A 22,264-nucleotide genomic window follows, 5' to 3' on the forward strand; every position below is an offset into this window, starting at 1 on the left:
GAGAACCAAGGTTGAGTCCTATCTCTGACTTTTATTCTGTGATTTCTTTTCCTCTTACCAATTTATTTTAATCTTAGTATTCTCATCTGTGAAGTAGGAATAATTGTAATTCCCATCACCCTTACCATTAGTAGGCTTTTGCCATTTCACATAGTGAATACAAAACCATTTTCTAAACTGTAAAACACTACAAGTATGAGGTTTTTTTAAAAAATGGGAAACTCACTTCTTGTTTTAATCTGATGCCCACAAGTCATTTTCAGTTGAGGAGGCTGAGGTTTAAAGAAAATTAAATTGCTTGAGATCACAGCTGGAAAGTGGCAGGGATGAGTGTGGAACTCAGTCTTCCTGCAGTATTTGTTACAGCATACCCAACTATCTCTGTTCGTTATTCTCAACTCAGATTACATATCTGATTCACTCATGGTGCTTTTAAAGAATAACAGATGCTTAGGTCATACCCAGACTTTTGGAGCCAAAATTACCAAAGGGGTAGTTTTAGGTCTCTAAAGAGATTTGGGAAACGAGAAAGAAGGGTCTTTGTGGCCTGCTGTAGTGGCTGAGATTTGAGCTGGCAATGGTTAGAATGTCTGTGGGCATTACCTAATGCTGACCTTCAGCAGGGCTTCAGTGTGTGCCTGGGGGAATGCGTAAATAAATAAAGAAGCTGTAGCTGAAGTCCGGGAGTATGTGGTGCTGGGTTGCAGAATTCTATGTGGGAAAGCCTGGTACCTGTGGTTAGGATCTGGAGCCTTTGGTTTATTCTATTAAGTCAGGCAGTATTTAGTTTGGAATCTTCTTCTGGCTTAATTTTCACAACCAAAGTGGAATTCTCCAGGCTTGGGAAGAGTTTAGCAAAGTTAATTTTAAAACTGGACTACGTCAGTGTTTATCTCTCCCAAGTTTGGAGCATTTTACTGCCTTGAGCTCAGATTAGCTCAGCTGAACCAATGAGAGGTGCTTCTTAAAAATAAATCTTTTAAAAAAATAAGTAAGGCCAATGATTTGTGCTGAACCCCGGATAACTGTACTGCACCATAGAATTTGGCAGTGTCAGCCTGAATTCCCATGCTATCAGAAAGCCAAATGGAGTAGGCCAACATGGGGTTAAAAATTAGGATGGGTGATGTTTTGACCTTCTTTTTCCACTTTATTTCTTCTTGTGGTCTCTAGTTACATGACATCAGAATGTTTTTTTCTTCTTTCTTCTTAGCCACAGTTTCTCTGTCTTAGTGAGTGGGTCCAGAAATCTTACTCTGAAACTTTCTTATATTAGTGATAACTCATGTTTGTAAAGCTTTTAGCTTATAAAACATGTACATTTTCTTTACCTTAGTTGGTCTTCAAATTAAAAAAATAATAAAAAATAGTAATAATAACAAATAGTAACTACACAATAGTAATAACCGTAAAATAGTAATAGCAATAACCAGCTACTATTTGTTGAATGCCTATTAATTACCATACAATATATTAAGAGCTTTGATGTTTGTGAAATATACCAGCCCTTGCAGGTACATAAATATTTCACTTAGTAGACAGCAAACTGAGTTTCATGGAGATTAACTAATTTTCTGAAGGTCATCTAGTTAGGGAGTGACTGAGTGGGGGACTGACACTCTGAAACCACTGAACAACACTGATACTCAGGCTTAATAGGTCAACAACTTCCCCAGGGTCACATCTGCATAGTTGTAGAGCATGGAGTCTGAATTTGAATAATTGTCTTTTGCTTCTGTACTGTACTCTCTCATTCTTCTTAGTCCTCAGACACCATAAAGTGTTTGAGGGCTCCCATCCGAGAGACGTTCAGACTGATGGCTTTAGTGGAATTGATTTGGTTGTTTCTCTTAACATTCAAACTAATTTGCATTTAATAACATCTGTTCTATCACTCACTGGCATGTTCATGTAGTCTGCAATATGGGGAAGGCACAGTACATTCAAAAGAAGCCATGTTGGAGTTCAGGCCCTTAAAATTATCACCATTGCCCCTCCCTGACTTTGTGACCTTTGGTTAAATTGCTTTACCTTTCTTGGCTTTAGTTCTCTTATCTGTACTATGGGTACACAGTAATACTTACCTCCTAGAATTGCCGGAAGACTAAAGATGTGAAAAATGCTATGCAAACTGCAGCCTTTTTTAGAGTTGGTAGAAATTTTGGTGGCTATTGTAACTTGCAGTCATGGTTGAGTTGTTATGACATTTACAAAATAGCAACCCTTAACAGGGTTCTTCCAGAGTAGAATTAAAGAATGATTCTGGCATAAGCTACCTTTCTCTTCCTATGTATAGGCTTGTATTTCCTGTTGGTTTAGATAGGGATAATGGGAAGAGCAGATTAAGTAATTCTGTGCACTGAGACTAAGCAGGTTTCCCAAGAAGTCTCCAAGAGTTCTCTGTAATATCTGTCAGAAGCAGGGTTCTAAGCTCTGGATATGGGCCTGGATTTCTGGAACAAATAATGTATTTGAAACCAAGGCCAAAAAGGTAAGTCTCTTAAAACTCCAGATCTCTTAAATACTCTTCACTTCTTTCTTACTCTAATCCTCTCCCTTTTCCCTTTTTCTCTTCCCCTGTATTATCTAATTCACTTACATAGTGAAGCATTGATACACATATGATATTAGGAGTTGGGCTTGGCAACCAACTATGTGTTCAAGATTTTCTAAGGAAGTAACATTGTAAAATATTCTGTTTGGGGTTTGGTTCCTATTGCAGTGTTCTCAGATATTTGTTAATGTGGCCTTGAGCAACTCCCTGAACTTCTCGGTTTTCTCATCTTTAAAATGAAAAAATTGGACTAAATACTCTGTAAAATCATATGTGGCTCATGAGCCAGGTTTGTGTGTGTGTGTGTGTGTGTGTGTGAGAGAGAGAGAGAGAGAGAGAGAGAGAGGTTAAATTCTAAATTTTTAATTTAAAACACAAATTTTTCATTTCACAGAAAAAATTTTTGAGTGGATTCCACACCCAACATGGGGCTTAAACTCACAGCCTTGAGACCAAGACCTGAGATCAAGGCTCTAATGACTGAGCAACCCAGCTGCCTCCAAATAACAGAAAATTTTTAACCTGAAAGTTAAATGTTTCAATGGAAGTTTAAAAAATTACAAGTTTTAAACTTGTAATTATAAGTTTTAAAATTTATTGGCTATTGACAACTAAAACCCAGTAGAGAACTAACCACTATAACCTTCCCTGAACCTAAAATGAATGTGAACATATTATACCTTCTTAAAAAGGGTTTAATCCTAGCGAAATAAGTCAGTCAGAGAAAGACAACTATCATACGATCTCCCGGATATGAGGAAGTAGAGATGCAACATGGGGGGTTAAGGGAGTAGGAGAAGAATAAATGAAACAAGATGGGATTGTGAGGGAGACAAACCATCAGTGACTCTTAATCTCACAAAACAAACTGAGGGTTGCTGGGTGGAGGGGTGGTTGGGAGAGGGGTGGGATTATGGACATTGTGGAGGATATGTGCTATGGTGAGTGCTGTGAAGTGTGTAAACCTGACGATTCCCAGACCTGTACCCCTGGGGATAAAAATACATTATATGTTTATAAAAAACAAAACAAAACAAAAACCAAAAAAACCCACAAAGAATAAAAAAAAATATATTGGGGCGCCTGGGTGGCTCAGTGGGTTAAGCTGCTGCCTTCGGCTCAGGTCATGATCTCAGGGTCCTGGGATCGAGTCCCACATCGGGCTCTCTGCTCAGCAGGGAGCCTGCTTCCTCCTCTCTCTCTCTGCCTGCCTCTCTGCCTACTTGTGATCTCTCTCTGCCAAATAAATAAATAAAATCTTTAAAAATATATATATATATTTAAAAAAGGGTTTAATCCTTAAAATAAAAGTATTAAATTGATGACCTGTCTATAAAATATACAATTATTTGATATGGATTACCCACAACTAAAATAATTAGGGTTTAATAAATGAAGGCACGCAATAAACATATATTTATTTTATTTATGTAAAGGTCTCTGAGAAACAAACTGAGGGTTTTAGAGGGGAGGGGGTTGGGAGGATGGGTGAGCCTGGTGGTGGGTATTTAGGAGGGCACATATTGCATGGAGCACTGGGTGTGGTGCATAAACAATGAATCTTGGAATACTACATCAAAAACTAATGATGTGCTAACATAACAATACAAAAAAGTTTTTTTTTTTTTTTTTAAGAAATGGGTAGGCACAATTGTAAATTCATTAAAAGTTAACTGTTAATTGTGAAAAGGGGATGATTCTTTTAATTAGTCCAAAAGTGGTTTTCATAATAAGTCCTAAAATGTAGAATTGATATGATAGATCACTCCTGTATATTTGTATTATCAAGGCAAAAAGTAACTTTGCAACAAAGAGCTATGGAATTGATTGCTAGGCATTTACTGGTGCTACTGCATGAACTGTTTGGGACTTGTTTAAAGTTTTTTTCAAATATTCTAAAGAATTATTTGACTATAACTTAGTATTTAGTGTTTGTTGAAGTCTTACCTTTTTTTTTTAAAGATTTTATTTATTTGTTTGACAGACAGAGATCACAAGTAGGCAGAGAGGCAGGCAGAGAGAGAGGAGGAAGCAGGCTCCCTGCTGAGCAGAGAGCCCGATGTGGGACTCGATCCCAGGACCCTGAGATCATGACCTGAGCCGAAGGCAGCGGCTTAACCCACTGAGCCACCCAGGCGCCCGAAGTCTTACCTTTTGATGAGCCATGGTTCTTGTAGATTCCACCATTGCACTTTTACATCTTTATATAGAAAAATGCACATTTCAGAAGTGTACAATTCAGTGATACATTGACTGCATCTATGTGGCCACTAACATGATAAAAAAAAAAAAAAAAGATCTAGCTAGCCACCTAGAAGCTCCCTATGTTCTCCCGTTCAGGCACTAACATATCTCTCCTTCCCAAATATTAACTCATAAATGAGTCTGTCTGTTTTTTAACTTGCTGTATATAGAATCATACAGCATATATTTGCCTTTGTTTAACATTTTTAAACAAGATTTATCTATATTTTTACATGTGGGTTAGCTCATTTTCATTGCTGTATAATATTCTCTTATAGGAATATTTTCCATTGTACTGTTGATGAACATAAACTGTTTCAGCAATAGACTGTTAGGAATGTTTTCTGACCATTCTAGTGCATGTCTTTATACATGTGTTCACACATTTCTGTTGGGTGCATGTACATAGTGAAATTGCTGAATCACGCAGATACTTGTGTTAAACTTTGGTTGATAAATACCAAAAATTCAAAGTTCAAACACATAGTTGGTCAATGTATATTCCCACCAGTGGAGCATAAGAGTTGCACTTACTTTACTTGTTTTTGTCACCACTTTTATTATCAGTCTTTAATGAGGTTAAGCAGCTTTTCTATTAATTGGCCCATTTGGGTATACTTTTTTTTTTAATTTTTAAAAATAGTTTTATTTTTATGTTTCTAATTTTTATTTATTTATTTTTTATTTTATTTTAAATTTATTTTCAGCGTAACAGTATTCATTGTTTTTGTACCACACCCAGTGCTCCATGCAATCCGTGTCCTCTCTAATACCCACCACCTGGTTCCCCCAACCTCCCACCCCCCACCACTTCAAACCCCTCAGATTGTTTTTCAGAATCCATAGTCTCTCATGGTTCACCTCCCCTTACAATTTCCCCCAGCTCCCTTCTCCTAACTCCCCATGTCCTCCATGCTATTTGTTACGCTCCACAAATAAGTGAAACCTATGATAATTGACTCTCTCTGCTTGACTTATTTCACTCAGCATAATCTCTTCCAGTCCCGTCCATGTTGCTACAGAAGTTGGGTATTCATCCTTTCTGATGGAGACATAATACTCCATAGTGTATATGGACCACATCTTCCTTATCCATTCGTCCGTTGAAGGGCATCTTGGTTCTTTCCACAGTTTGGCAACCGTGGCCATTGCTGCTATAAACATTGGGGTACAGATGGTCCATCTTTTCACTATATCTGTATCTTTGGGGTATCTTTGGCCCTTCTTTTCACTACATCTGTATCTTTTTTGTGAAGTGCCTGGTCAAGCCTTTCTCCCATTTAAGAAAAAAAAATTTTTTTATTGGTTTGCAGGAGTTCTTATTTAGATACAAGCCTTTTGCCAGTTATATATATTGCAGGTATCTTCATTTATGCACTTAATGGTATTTTTGATAGAATTTAATATAGTCAGATTTATTATTTCCTTTCTAATGCTTTCTATTTTATTTTTGGACTCTTCACCTGTTCTAAGTTATGAAGATTTTTCTATTAATTCTAATTTTAATTAGAATTAAAATTAATTCTAATTTTCTGTGTTTGTATACACAATCATATTATCTGTAAATTGTGGTAGTTATGTTTCTTCCTTTCTAATCCTTCTCCCTGTGCTTCTTTTTCTTTCCTAGTTTCACTGGCTAATACCTTCAGGATTATGGTAAATAGAAGTGACATCTTTATCTTATTTGTAATCTCAGAGGAAAACCTCTCAGCATTTCACCATTAAGTATGATGTTGGCTCTAGTGTTTTTTGGTTATTAGCTTTTATTGGATTAAGGAAATTCCCTTGTAATCCTAGTTTGCTAAGAGGTTTTAAACACAATGGGATATAAAATTTTAGCAAATGCTTTTTCTGCATTAATTGAATTCTATACATTTTCTCCTTTATTTTAATACAGTAAATTACATTTATTTGGTTAAAAAATTGAGATATGATTCACATACAGTTCACCATCTCAAAGTGTACAGTTCAGTGATCTTTACTATATTCACAAGATTGTACAATTATCACACTACTCTAATTCTAGTACATTTTCATAGCTCTAAAAAGAAACCCTGTACTTTACCATATTTCCTTCTTCTCCGAGCCCCTGGCAACCACTGATCTACTTTCTGTTTATGGATTTGACTTTTCTGGACATTTTATATAAATGGAGTCACATAATACATGACCTTTTGGGACTGGCTTCTTTCTTTTTTAAAAGATTTATATATTTATTTATTTGACAGAGAGAGAGAGAAAGATCTAGATAGAGATGGCAAATAGGCAGAGAGGCAGGCATAGACAGAGGGAAGCCGGCTCCCTGCTGAGCAAAGAGCCTGATGTGGGGCTTGATCCCGGGACCCTGGGATCATGACCTGAGCCACCCAGGCACCCCATGGGACTGACGTCTTTCATTCAGCATAATGTTTTTAAAGTTCATCCATACTGTAGCATGGATCAGGACTTCATTTCTTTTTATAGCTGAATAACATTTTGTTGTATGGATGTACCATATTTTTATTTTGTTTATTCATCTGTTCTTCAGTTGAGGGACGTTTGCTTTTTGACTGTTTTGAATAATGTTTCCGACTCTTTTTTTTTTTTTTTAAAGATTTTATTTATTTATTTGACAGACAGAGATCACAAGTAGACAGAGAGGCAGGCAGAGAGAGAGGAAGGGAAGCAGGCTCCCCGCCGAGCAGAGAGCCCGATGCCGGACTCCATCCCAGGACCCTGAGATCATGACCTGAGCCGAAGGCAGCGGCTTAACCCACTGAGCCACCCAGGCGCCCGACTGTTTTGAATAATGTTGCTATAAATATTCGCTCACAAGTTCTTGTGCAGACGTAGGTCTTTATCAGATTCTTCTAGACTCATATTTGCTAGCCACCATAAAAAAAATGTGCTAGGAGCAGCAGTCGTCCCAGACAGCCTGATGTTTGTGGCCTTGAGATATGGGCCTACCAGAATCCCGAGTTTGCTTTATTTTCTCCATGGTCTCTCCCCTCAGTCCCAACTTGTTGTACATCTCTAATAAGAGTTATTAAATTTGGTTGACTTGCTGGGCAGGTGGAAAGCTGGGACAAAGATCACTGTTTTCTGAGCCTTTGTTTATTGTTTCCCTCTGGAATGTCCTTCCCCATTTCTGCCTGACCAACTCCTGTTTATCCTTCATGAGTTTTTTCAGGTATTAACCTTCTCCAGAAAGGTGATTTTCTTTACCCACCTTTATCTGTGTACCTGAACATGCATCAGTGACCTATTTACAGATTGAAGATTTGACCTCAGAAGAAGAAAGAGACTTTTCCAGGGCCATAAAGTTAGTTAATGGCAAAGAGAATACTGGATCCATCTTCCTTTGACTCATAGTCCAGAACAGATTTTTAAAAATTCCCTGACTTCAGTCTTCTCAGCAACGAAATGGGGATAATCCATGCTGTCTGGTTCTTGGAGTTGTTGTAAGGAGCTAGTGAGGCAGTGAATGTGAAGGGCTATACACATGTGAGGGAGGTAATTGTTACTTCCAGGAAGGGGTTTGCCGAGTGCCAGGTGGCTCTGTGACTACATGACTTCTCCATTCCATCCTGCTTTCCTGCCTCAGGTACCCTGTTTTCTGCTGGTGGTCCCCAGCCAGTGAATACTCAGCCTAAATTTCACAGCACTCGGGACAAATCCTGCCAGCTAGAGTTTTTTGGTTTGTTTTGTTTTTCACCCTGTACTTCCTTTCTCTCTCACTTCAGCCAAGCCCTTTCTCTTCTTATAGTCCAGTTCTGCTCTATGTTAACCTGTTACTTCATTCATTAGTTGCTTCCAGTCAAATCAGTCAGTAGGGACCAGGGGGTATCACAAAGGTAGAAGATTTGATCAGGTGAACTGAGTCTTACCTCCATTTGCTGCTCTCTAATGCAGCTCTGCAGATCGAGTCTGTTTACTTCTCAGGGCTCTTTTTTCAGGGAGTAGAATAACGGTCTCTAAGGTTACTTCCTAATACGTTTGGTGTGTTCTGGAATAACTTATTCTGTGTTGGGTCCTCAGTGGAAGATTTGGAAGTTGAACAATCATAATTACAAGCCATGATTATGCTTCTTAAGAAGCTTACATTTTAAGGAAAGGGGTAAGTCTTTAAAATAGCAAGGAACCATACAAGATAGGAAAATGCATGGTGGTGTGGTGGATTTATTGTCTTGGGAATTAACAGAGGGAGGAAAGGTCAGGAAGAGAAGTAGGACTTAAACCAGTCTTTAAAAGATGACTGAGAATTTGACAGGGAGATTGGGAGGAAGAGCATTCTAAAGCAAGGAGAACAAAAAGTGAGCAAAAACTTGGAGGTAGGAATATGGCAGGTATATGCAAAGGTTATGGGGCAAAAAGTAGCCTATGGAAGCCAGCTTCAGCATTACCCTGTTTTTTCATGTGTTAATTGATTTCATTTCCTTGGGGCTCTTTTCTATAGACTACTCATCCTCTGAGCCATTCTCTTTCTGTGTCTCCATTACTGTAGTTTCTTTTGTATTGACATCCCATGCCTACGATGGTATATTATATAGTATATTAATAATATAAATTAGAAATAATATATAAAAATAGAAGATATGTAAGTGTAAAATAAAAATCTAAGTAAAACATAAAAATAACATAATTGTTCTACCATACAATTTTTTTTCATTTTATTTTTTTTCAGTGTTCCAAAATTCATTGTTTATGCAGCATACTCAGTGCTCCATGCAATACGTGCCCTCCTTAATAACCCCTACCAGGCTCACCCTCCTCCCCCAAACCCTCTGTTTGTTTCTCAGAGTCCACAGTCTCTTATGGTTTGTCTCCCACTCCAGTTTCCCCCAACTCACTTCTCTTGTCCATCACACAATCTTTTAAGGGACTAGATTAGAGGAAATTTAGGAACAGTAAGCAATCCAAAGTCATGTACCATGTCCCATGCATTCTAGCTATGAATAAGACAGATGGACTTATGTCATTAATGACTGCTTAATTTGGGCCCTGGTAAACTCTTGGCCTTCCCTTTCTAAATGCAGCTGCTTCTGGAAGGGAAATTGCCAAGTGCATAAATAGCTTAAACCCCAGCAGTTGGCACTTTGGCAAATAGTTCTTAGTAAGACGCTGAGGAGAGAAACTTTGTATCAGACTGGGGTTCAAATCTCAGTTCTTACTAGCAATGTGAGCTTGAGCAAATTATTATTATTATTATTACTTAGTTTCCTTATCTGTAAAATGACAGTAGTAATAATCTATCTCATAGGATTTTAAGAATTAAGGAAAATAATGTGTTATGGTATCTTATATATGGTAAGTTCTTACTCAGTGTTATTTCCTTTCCTTATTTTACCAAAGTATGTTTCCTTGACTCAATTTGAAATTCTTTATGGGAGGTAACAGTAGAATGCAAAGGGCCTTGGCTTCGAAGCCACACCTTTTGAATTTCAGTCACTTCAATAACTGTAGGCAAGTCTGTGCTTTAATTTCCTAATCTGCAAATAAAACTTGTCTCTCAGGATTGTTGTGTTTATATGAGATGATGTGATTGGAATACCTACTAAAAACTGTGAGGTGCAATGTCAGGAAGAATCTAGCTACAGAGCTTTGAGAGTATTCATCTTTCTGTTTTCATAGACTTATGGAATATAGAAGCTGAAAGGGTCCTTATAATCATCTAGTCCATTGTCTCCATTTTCAGATGAGAAAGCTGAGAACCTGGACTATGTGGTGTGTAGGGGCAAAACTGGCCTGGACTCTGGACTTTCTCCTTACTCCCCTCATCCTCTCCCATCCCCCACCCCCCATTTTGCTGCCTTTCATCAAGATTATCCTGGGTCTTTGGAGGCATTGGGACTTCAGAATTTCTTTTGGCCAGTGTGCTGAGCTCCTACAGAGCAGGGTTTTCAGACAGGACTGAGGTAGCTGGGTAACAAGGATTGTGAAAAGTCAGGTCAGACCTTGTAAAAATGAGACATTTATTCCTGTCCTGGAGAGAATTTCCTGCCTTTAACAAGATTCTTTAGACTCTTGCCAGGTCAAGTTATGTATTTGGTCATTTGTTCCTTTCTTCATTTGCTGTTTTGTGCCAGATGTGTGCTAGCTTTTGGGGATCCATGGTGAATTGGACACGACCACTGCACTTGGGACTCAGTCTGGTTGAAAAGTAAACCTAAAAAATAGGCAGTTATTATAATGGTGCTGTGGAAACAGAAGAGAGGGTGAAGGAATGCCCAACCTTGAGATCAGGGAGGACTTCAGAGAAGAGATGACCTTTAAGCTGACATTGAAAAGGGTGAATTAAAGGCTGAGGTAACAAGCAAAGGGAAAGGCAAGGCAGAATTTATAAGCAAAGGGTGTAGTTTGAGAAAATGGGAAGAGGTGTGAAAGAGCTCATCATGTTTGGTGAAATAACTGGTTCAGTGTAGCTGGTATAGAACATATGAAACATAAGTAGCGGGAGGTAAGAAGAGGTACAGAGCATCAGGAACTTAAAAAAAATAGAGCAGTTTTAGGTTCACAGCAAAATTGAGGGGATGGTACCCAGTATACCTTGTATAACTGTATACCTCCTGCCCCCACATATGTACAACCTTCCCCACTATTAACATCATATACCATGGTGGTGCATTTTATTAATCAGACTGTTGATCTCTTATTGTTGAGTTTTGAGAGTTCTTCATATATTTTGGATAAAATTTTTATTTATTTATTTATTTATTTATTTATTTATTTGACAGAGATCACAAGTAGGCAGAGAGGCAGGCAGAGAGAGAGGAGGAAGCAGGCTCCCCGCTGAGCAGAGAGCCCGATGCGGGGCTTGCGGGGCTCGATCCCAGGACCCCAAGACCACGACCCGAGCCGAAGGCAGAGGCTCAATCCACTGAGCCACCCAGGCGCCATATATTTTGGATAATAATCCTTTATCAGATATATCTCTTGCAAATATTTTCTTTTCACTTGTGGTTTGTCTTCTCATTCTCTTGATTCTCAAACTTTTGTATGCACGTGAATCATTTGGAATCTCATTAAAATTCAGATTCTAATTCAGGGTCTGGGCTGGAGCTTGAGATCCTACATTTCTAATGGTCTCCCAAGTTTTGCTGATACTGGTTTGAATAGCAAGGTTGTAGATCACCCTGGCTGCTGTCTGATTGAAGGGGACTGGAATGCAGGTGACTGGTTATTGTTAGAAAGATCCAAGGCCATAGATAACAATGCCTGAAATAGGGTAGTTGCAGTGAAAATGGAGAAGTGGATAAATTTGATCACTATATAGAACAAGAAATTAGTAACCTGGGGACTGAATGGAAGAGCAGTGGGGGAGAGAGAGAAGAGAGCGCATAATCATGAGCAGCAGTAGCCCATTAAGAGGCAGCGCCTTAGAATAGGAAGGCTTTGGGACTGGGAGCCTGAAGACTTAGTTCTGATTGCAGATCTGCTTTCAACTTGCTCGTGACCTTGTGCAGGTTACTTAACTTCTTGGAATCCCTGTTTCTTCTTGTCTCAAACGGGCACCATAACCACTGCCTGCTCAACACACGGTTGTTTGGAGGCTCTAGTGAAGTAATATATGTGAGAGTGTTTTGTAAGCATTAAAGCATGACTCAGGTGAAGGTGATTATTATGAAATGTAAATCTGTTTTAAAGTGCTGTAAGCTGTATTGATACTTTCTTTGCCCTGTAGGGATATGTAGTCTGGTAGTGAGGCTCAGACAAGTCGACTGGGAAAGGCAATACAAGTGGATCATGTATTTGCAGTCCAGCTCTTCTTGAACACTGGGGCCTTAGCTATGGATTTGGGGGTCTATTGTAGTCCACAGCTGTATTTGAAAAAAATTTTATTTTTTTATTTGAGCATAGTTGACACAAATTACTTTCGTTTTAGGTGCTCAACACAGCAATTCAACAAGTCTATACGTTATGCTGTGTTCACCACAAGTATAGCTATCATCTGACACCATATGGTGCTATTACGATACCATTGACTATATTCCTTATGCTGTGACTTATTCATTCCATAACCAGAAGCCTGTGTCTCCCACTCCCCTTCACCCATGTTGCCTGTTCCCCACCCCCTGCCAGGCAACCATCAGTTTATTCTTTGTAATTATAGGTTTCATTCTGCTTTTTGTTTGTGTATTCACTTTTTTAGATTTCACATATTAGTGGAATCATATGGTATCTGTCTTTCCCAGACTGGCTTATTTTACTTAGCATAATATCCTCCAGTCCATAGTGTTGCCACAAATGGTACTGTCTCATCCCATTTTTATGGTGGCAAAGTATTCCTTGTGTGTGTTTGTGTGTGTGTGTTTCCGTCTTCTAATCTATTTGTCTATCAGTGGACACTTAGATTCCTTCCATATCTTGGCTATTGTAATAATGCTAATAAATATAGGGGTGCATGTATCTATGCAGATTAGTGTTTTTGTTTTCTTTGGGTAAATACCCAGTAGTGGGATTACTAGGTCATATGATAATTCTATTTTTAACTTTTTAGGGAACCTCTCTACTGTTTTCCACATTGCTGTTTGTACAATCCACAGTTGTAAATTGTGCCAATTTACATTCCTACCAACTGTGTACAATATTCCTTCTCTTCCAGATCTCCAGCAACACTTGTTATTTCTTGTGTTTTTGATTTTAGCCATTCTGATAGGTGTGAGGTAATATCCCATTGTGGTTTTGACTTGCATTTCCCTGATGATTAGTGATGTTGAGCATTTTTTCATGTCTTTTAGCCATCTGGATGCCTTCTTTGGAAAAATGCCTATTTGCATCCTCTGCCCATTTTTAAAATCAGATTGGTATTTTTTGGGGTTGAGTTGTGTAAGTTCTTGTCTGTTTTAGATGTAAACCCCTTATTGGATATATCATTTGCAAATATCTTCTCCTATTCAGTAGGTTACCTTTTTGTTGATGGTTTTCTTTGCACAATAAAGCTTTTTATTCTGATGTAATCCTAATAGTTTATTTTTGCTTTTGTTTTCCTTGCCTTAGGAGACAAGGGAAAATGTTAGAAAAACGTTGCTATGGCCAGTGTCAGAGAAATTGCTGCCTGTGCTTTCTTCTAGGATTTTTGTGTATGGTGTTAGAAGTGGTGTAGTTTCATTCTTTTATGAAAGAATATAGCTGTCTGGTCTTCCCAGCACCATTTATTAAAGAGACTGTCTTTTCCCCATTCTTTTTTCTTGCCACCTTTGTCATCAATTAATTGACTATATATGTATGCATTTATTTCCAGGCTCTCTAGTCTGTTCTGTTAATCTATGTGCCTGTTTTTGTGCCAGTACCTTACTGTTTTGTTTTAATCTGATCTCTAAGATAGGCTCAGAGAAACCTGGCATTCAGCCTTGTCTTACCCCCAGCCAAGTTCTTAGGTACTACAGTGAATTCTTTTATTTCATTTTTTTAAGAGATTTTACTTATTTATTCATTTAAGAGGGAGAGCGAGAGAGCTTGCTAGCGAGCACATGAGCAGGGTGAGGGTCAGAGGAAGAGAGAGAGGGAGAGAAGCAGACTGTGCTGAGCACAGGGTCCAACATAGGGCTTTATCTCAGGATCCCAAGATCATGACCTGAGCCAAAACCAAGAGCTGGACACTTAACTGATTGAGCCACCCAGGTTCCCCTGTGGTGATTTCTCTTAGATGTGAATTATGGGTTTTTTCGGAGCCTTGCTGGTATATGATCCTGGGCATTTCTGGGAGGGAAAATGTCTTGTCATGGAGCCAAGGATTTGGGGCCTTGACTTGACATTGTGGAACATGACTTCCATAAGGAGAAAGCTGGTAGTTTCATCGAGAGATTGGTAGTGGGGAAGACCAGAGACTTAGGGCTCCTGGGTTTCATTGCTGATTTGCCTTACAGAGGGGTTATTCTGCAACATGGATCAGACTGGAGGAGATTATGCTGAGTGAAATACGTCAAGCAGAGAGAGGCAATTATCATATGGTTTCACTTGTGGAGCATAAGGAATAACATGGAGGACATTAGGAGAAGGAAAGGAAAAATGAATTGGGGCAAATTGGAGGGGGAGAAACAATCTGAGGGTTTTGGAAGGGAGGGGGTGGGGGTTGGGTGACTTGGTGATGGGTATTAAGAAGGGCACGTATTGCATGCAGCACTGGGTGTGGTGCATAAACAATGAATCTTGGAACACTGCATCAAAAACTAATGATGTATTGTATGGTGACTAACATAACAAAATAAAAATAAATAAATAAATAAATAAAGAGGGGATATTCTGGTTTTGCCTCTTAGGCCCGTGAGCTTAAATGGCCAGTGTCTAATATTTTTAGGATAGACTTGTCACTGAAACTCAGCAATGATCAAGCAAATTATTAAAAAGAAGCACTTAGGGGCACCTGGGTGGCTCAGTGGGTTAAGCCGCTGCCTTTGGCTCAGGTCATGATCTCAGGGTCCTGGGATCAAGTCCCGCATCGGGCTCTCTGCTCAGCAGGGAGCCTGCTTCCTCCTCTCTCTCTCTGCCTGCCTCTCTGCCTACTTGTAATCTCTCTCTGTCAAATAAATAAATAAAATCTTTAAAAAAAAAAAAGAAGAAACACTTATATTTCCTTACCTATAAAATGCAGATGTTAATATCTATTTTATAGGGCTGTAAGAGTATTTGGTGACATGATGCATATAAAATTCTTAACACATGCTTGGCACATGGTAAGAGTTCAATAAGTAGTAGCTTTTGCAGTTAGCCTCTGAACCCAGTTCCCCCAGGTATGTGTAGGAGTTCCTGGGAGTTCAGACCAGTTGGCCTCCTCCCTAGAACATTGAAGGAGGAGGAGCCTTGGCTGGAGAAATAAGGAGGGTTTCTACAGATATTTAAAATCTGGGCTCTGTAGGTCCCCATATAGGAAGAAAGATTATCTGGCTGAGACTTGGAAGTATTTAAGCCTGTTTCAGTGGGATTGCATTTGCAGATTTCAGCTGAGGTCTAGCTTGATACCAAGATCTTGAAACTCATTTTAGCTGGAAGAGGGTTATGTTTATAGAGCTTCTATAACTAAGTACCATAAACTAGGCAGCTTAAACAACAGAAATTTATTGTTTCAGTTCTGGAGGCTAGGATTCCAAGATCAAGTTGTCTGCAGGGTTGTTTCCTTTTTTTTTTTTTTTTTTTTTAAGATTTTATTTATTTATTTGAGAGAGAGAGCACTGAGAAGGGGAGGGTCAGAGGGAGAAGCAGACTCCCTGCTGAGCAGAGAGCTTGATGTGGGACTCAATCCCAGGACTCCAGGATCATGACCCGAAGGCAGTTGCTTAACCAGCTGAGCCACCCAGGCACCCGGGTTGTTTCTTTTCGAAGGCTATGAAGAAAAATCTGTTCCATGCCTCTTCCTTAGCTTCTGGTGGTTTGTGTGTTTCTAGACTTGAAGAAGCATCACTCTGACATCTTTCTTCATCTTCATATGGTATTCTTACATGCCTCTGTCTCCAAATTTCTTATTTTTATAAGAACACCAGTCTTAACTGGATTGGGGTCCATCCTGCTCCAGTATGACCTAAACATAACTAATTACATTTGGACCTATTTCCAAATAAGGTCACATTCTGAGCTAGTTGGAGTTAGAACATATGAATTTGGGGGGACATAATTGAACCCCTGACAAGGGTACTTTACTTCAGCACTAAAATTCCTTAAATGTTGAAGTCTTTTCTACTAGGTCAGCAGGACCTTAGCGAACATCTATTTTACTCATGACCCTTGATGGGAGAGGGACGACTACAAATATTTGGTCTGTATAATCCTTTAAGGTCCTAGCTTGGGGAGACAGTGTAGCATAGTGGTTTAGAGCTTAGGCTCTGGGCCAGACTGCCTGTGTTTGTATCAGGATGCTGCCAATTACTAACCATGTGATCTTAAGCAAGTAACTTAATCTCTGTGCTTCCATTTCCTTACCTGCAAAATAAGGAAGATAGTATCTACCCAGACAGGGCTGCCATGAGGCTAAAGTGAATTCATACATGTGAAGAACTAGAACCATTGTCTGGTTAGCATCTGATAAAATATTAATGATTTATATTATTAAAATAACATTCAGATTTAAATTCTCTAAATTGAGAGAACCTTAAAGCAGTCCATAATTAAATACCAAACCAGTAGGATGCAGGTCATAGGAGCTCATACAATGTAGGATGTCAGAGCTTGAAGGATCTTTAGAGACCATTTACCTGAGCCTTCTCTTTTTTACAGATGGAGAAACCAGGGTTCAGAAAAAGGAAGTGACTCGCCCCAGATCAAATGGCTCATTACTAATCTCTTCTTGGCTTTTATGCTAAGATCAAGTGCAAATGGCTCATTAGTGGTAGAGCCAGGACTTTAAACTCTGAAAAATAGCCTTTCTTTCCCTCCCTTATTTTAGTTCCACAAAAAATTAAGTTCTTTAATCATGCTTTGAACACCTATTCTAATCTAAGTCTGGCATCTGGCTCTGTCAGTACTTATGTGAAGTAGACAGCCCTTAGTCTTCAGAGGAGCCCACAGCTCCACAAAGAGTTAAATAAGCCAAAAAATGTAATGTCCTTGTTTTTTATTTCCTTTCCCCTGTTTCTTTTGCAGCAAATAAAAAGAAGGAGAAGGAACGGCCGGAGATTTCTCTTCCTTCAGATTTTGAGCACACGATTCACGTTGGTTTTGATGCTGTCACAGGGGAGTTTACAGTAAGTCCTGGGTCACAGAAAGGCCTTTGGTCTTTGAGAGTTCTGACTATGCACTGTTAGATTCATTTCTTTTTCCCCTTAGTATTTCTGATGCCTCTGTCTTTGCCTGAGACCCTCATTACTATCTTCTTACCCTCATAAGAGGGACATTTTCTTCACCTCCAAAACTGTACCTGAGAAGGCTTATCTCCATTCCTTAACTAGCCCTCTGTTAAGTGTCTTCTTGGCAGCAGGCTTTGTTTTTGCATGGGCACTGATCATTTAAAGACAAATCATACATGGTTCCTGTTCTGAAGGTGGAATAGCCTAGTGAAAGAGCAAACACCTCAAGAAATGACTAATACAATGAGATAGGTACTATAAAAAAGGCTTGTCGAGTGCTCTGCGGGTATAGAAAGAATGGCTAAACCTGTCTTTAACTGCCAGCAGGTATCAGAGTTTCTCCTTCAGGATCTCCTTTGACTATGCCTTCCTGATAGTGTTGTATGTCTCTCTTATAGGGGATGCCAGAGCAATGGGCTCGCCTCCTTCAGACATCAAATATCACTAAGTCAGAGCAGAAGAAAAACCCGCAGGCTGTTCTGGATGTATTGGAATTTTATAACTCAAAGAAGACTTCCAACAGCCAGAAATACATGAGCTTTACAGGTATGGGGCTTGAATCCAGAGCAGTCTAGGAAAAAAAAGGGTTTTCATCTGGGTGGAAAAGTTCCACATGCCTTTCGGTGTGGGGTAAGGGAAGAAAGTATTGGAAAGAGTGGGGATGGTACTGTTAGGTGGAATTTTGGAATTTGAGAGCCAAAGTGATGGGTCTTTGCTCTGAGACTACACATTTTAAAAAAGTAACATGACACATATATATTTAGCTTCAAAATGGTAATAATAATTCTTGTCTCAAGAGATTGTAGTGAAGAATAAATGAGCTCATTGATATGAAATTTCTTTTTAGGTTGTAAAACAGCACCATGGAAGTGTAGCTATCATTAACATTATTAAAAATTTAATATCATTAAGTTATTTAATAACACATGTGATGTGTATCTTTTAAGTAGATAAGCCCAATTTCTTCCTCAAGGAATTAATTGTTATCAGTCAAATGTAAAACAGGCCACTAATAATAAATGTACTTTAGATATACCCTCTCTGTAATAGACTATGTTTTTCAGAGTACTTTTAATGACAGAATTTGGATTAGAATCCAGGTCTTCTAATTCCCAGACTAGCATCTTTTGAGTTTAATACTTGCCTCTAGTAATTCTATTTGGACCACCTCTTTCCATAGCAGGGGGATTTTTTTTTTTCCAGGATAAGTAAACAGAGGCCTACGTTTCTAGAAACTTGCCTTTTATAATGTCATCTTAGAATGTTAGAGCAAGATATATCCTCAGTATATACTGCCCCAGTTCCCCCTTGTTTTGCAGACATTAAAGCCAAAAAAGTCCTTTCTAATGTGGCTAAATTGGTGGCAGAACTGACCTCTTAACTCCAAGTCTGGTGTTATTTTCAGTGTTCATGCTGTCTCTTTCAAAGAGCAGTTTTGTTGGAGAAGGTGAGAACCAGGATGAACGAGCTAATTTTGAAGGATGCTTTCCCCAGCAAGTATCTGGCCTGTATCAAAGGGCACAGATGGTGAGGAGGACAAACTGCAGCTTAGCTCATGCTGCCGTGGATGGTACCCAGGAGAGGGTCATGCATGTTCCCAGCAGTATTTCCTTCCTCACGCCTGGCCCCGCTGGCTCTGTCTCTTTTCCCATTGAGGGACTGAGTCATTCCAAGGAGGAATTGGGGTTGAGGGGTGCTGGGTGGGAGAGTTTTCTAGTCAGGATGTTAGAGCTTGTGTTTTAAGGCATTTGTCATGAACGTCAGATGAGAAGCTGGCTTCGAAGGCCTCAGCAGCGAAGTCTTTGGAAGAATCTCTGTTTATGTGTACATGTGTGTAGATGTGTACAAGGACCGTATGGAAGCATAGCTCTGTGGGTTTTTGTATCTTTGGAATTAAAGTCCATTTAAGTATTTGTGAATTAACCTGTGTATAGATACACACATTAAGATAAATGTGTATATATGATCACCTGTGCAGGCACATATGAATAACACTGTATATGTCTAGAATGTGCAGATATGTGTTCATACAACTCCTTCCATGCGTATAAATTTGTTCACACGTGTGTGTATGTGTGTGTGTGTGTGTGTGTGTACACGCAAGTATAGAATTTTTAGTTTTTTAGAGGTTGAAGTCCAGGGCCAATTCTAAGCAAAATTGTATATTTAGCAACATTTTACTTTTATTTAATTTATTTTTTAAAAAGATGTTATTGGACAGAGAGAAAGTGTGTCACAAGCAGGAGGAGCTGCAGGCAGAGGGAGAGAGAGGCAGAGGGATAGCAAGAAGCAGACTACCCCCATCCCCAGCAGGGAGTCATCTGATGTGGGGCTCTTGCCCAGGACCCTGGTATCTGAACTGAAGACAGATGCTTAACCAACTGAGCCACCAAGCACCTCTGGCACAGTTTTTTTAATGCCATCTCTCTCCTTTTCCTATTTCCCTTCTTCTCATACTGTTGATTCTGAAAATACTACCTCAGTTTGTATGCTTGCACATAAATTAATTTCATTGATCCTCATGACGGCCTTGAGGGGTTGGTATAGCAAGGACTATTATCCCCATTTCACAGACTTGGAGAAATTAATTAGGCTTAGAGAAACTGAGTTACTTACTCAGGGTGAATCAACTGATATGATAGGGAATTATGTTTCAAGTATATCCTGAATTAGTTTCTCCAGGGTACACCTGGCTATTCCCAGGGTTTTTTTGAAGAATATATTGTCACAGCTTGTGGGTTCATGATTTGTCGTAGGATCAAAGAAGCTGTACCTGACACTTTCTTATATGATGGAATTGGGATCTTGGACATTCTCTGGACTTGGTTCTTGGTGAGGAATATGTTGGATTTGGTAGAATATTTCTCCTCCTTAATTCCATTGGTGTTGAACTGGCTAAGTCAGTTTCTTCTTAGGTCTGTAGGAATTTAAGTATAAAACCAAACATGATATTTGGCTTTTAAACTTAATTTCTTGCTAAGATCTCCATTGAGTCTGTTTCATGTTTTATTAAATATTAAATATCATTAATTATAAGTTGCACCATTATTTTATATACCACTAAAGAAGAAAAAGTTGCCAATTAAACCGTGAAATGCCTTTGATTATAGGGCACATCTCTCTTTCAGAAATGTTAGTGTAAAAAACTTACATTTCAGAATCCATGAAATGTGATAATTGCCTCATTGAGGAAGCTTGAATCTATTCTTAGAAGTAAGACCCTGCCTTAAGTTAGACTTGACATGATTAATGCTTCTCTTTTTCTAAACCTTAATTTTTCTTTCCCTGTAGGAAATAGACATGGATGTAGAAAGATCCTTTTTAAAAGCTGAAGCCACAAGCTGGTCATGATTTGTCATGCTCAGGACATGAATTCTTTCTCTTTCTAGATTGCAGGAAATTTCCTTGACCTTTGAGACCTGATGATGTTAGAGTTGGTGATGTGGATACAGTTCTATCATAGTATTTAGAATTAGACCAGGATACAAATGTTGACTCCTGTTTAACCTGTGTACCCTGGGCAAATTACTTAGCTTCTCTGAATCTCAGTTTCCAAATCTATAAAAGTAGACATAATAATTGTACAGCTCTGAAGCTGTAGTGAGGATTAAAGGAAGTAATGTATAAAATGTGCTTTAGTATGGTGTCAGGCCCATAGTACCGTAATATTATGATTTTTATTCTCTGAGTCTGGCAAATGCTTGATTGGATAGGCTTCCTTAGCTCTCAAAAATGGATTAATTGTGATTATTTACTGACTGGGTCCCTTGTCTTTTTGCTTTTGCAGATAAATCAGCTGAGGATTATAATTCTTCTAACACATTGGTAAGTTTTTATTTTCTTCTGATATGGGCAGGCCTGGTGGTTAGGGATCAAGACAGTGTGGTAGATGCATAGTCTGGACTGGGAGACACTCATCTTGGTCACTCCCTGTCCCCCACTTGCCATCCCTCATAGTTCTTATCCATACAATAAAGGAATTGGACTAAATAAACAGTAGGTATCTCTTCTAGATTTGATTTTTTAGTGTTCCAGAAATCCTAACCTTGGAACCAGAACTGACATCTAGACTCAGTTTTTCATTTGTAGCTTTGAAACCTTGGGAAAGCTAATTTGCCTTTCTGAACTTCAGTTTTTTCATCAATAAAATGAAGATGATACACTTTCCTTTACTTGGACATGTCTTCAAATACCTGAATTTAGAAGATAATTCCCTCTTTTTTGTTGGTAGGGTCTACAAAACTGGATTAGGACTAGTTTTTGGAGGGAGCAGATTCGGTTCATTTAAGGTCATCCATTCTGTTCTCTGACACTGTATAGTGAAGCCCTGTCCCTTGAAGGTATATTATAGGAATCACTGATGAATTGGCTGGAAAGTAAAGCTAGGTGACCTCATCCTCAAAACTTTAAAAATAGAACTACCCTGTGATCCTGTAATTCTACTACTGGGTATTTAAAAGAATACCAGAATAGGAATTCAGGATATATGCACCCCTGTGTTTATAGCAGCATTATTTACAATAGCTAAATTACTGGAAGCTGCCCAAGTATCCATTAATAGGTGAATGGCTAAAGGAGAAATGGTGTGTGTTTGTGTGTGGGTGTGTGTGTATCTGTGTATCTATCTATATATATGTGTTTATATATTCTTATATATAGTGGAATATTATGCAGCCAAAAAAAGAATAAAATCTTGCCACTTGCTACAACA

General features: G+C 38.8%; 1 protein-coding gene across 4 annotated transcripts in view; it reads left to right on the forward strand.

Annotated features, from left to right (window-relative positions):
* The window catches only part of PAK1 (p21 (RAC1) activated kinase 1), a 149,061-nt gene that overhangs the window by 84,312 nt on the left and 42,485 nt on the right, over positions 1-22,264 (forward strand). For all 4 annotated transcript variants that reach the window (XM_044258466.1, XM_044258469.1, XM_044258465.1 and 1 more), the window contains exons 3-5: positions 17,351-17,451; positions 17,952-18,099; positions 21,341-21,378. In XM_044258466.1, coding sequence (XP_044114401.1) covers positions 17,351-17,451; positions 17,952-18,099; positions 21,341-21,378 — 287 coding nt within the window. The remainder of the gene's footprint in view (positions 1-17,350; positions 17,452-17,951; positions 18,100-21,340; positions 21,379-22,264) is intronic.

Source organism: Neovison vison, chromosome 7, assembly GCF_020171115.1.
Source record: "Neovison vison isolate M4711 chromosome 7, ASM_NN_V1, whole genome shotgun sequence".
NCBI lineage: Eukaryota > Metazoa > Chordata > Mammalia > Carnivora > Mustelidae > Neogale > Neogale vison.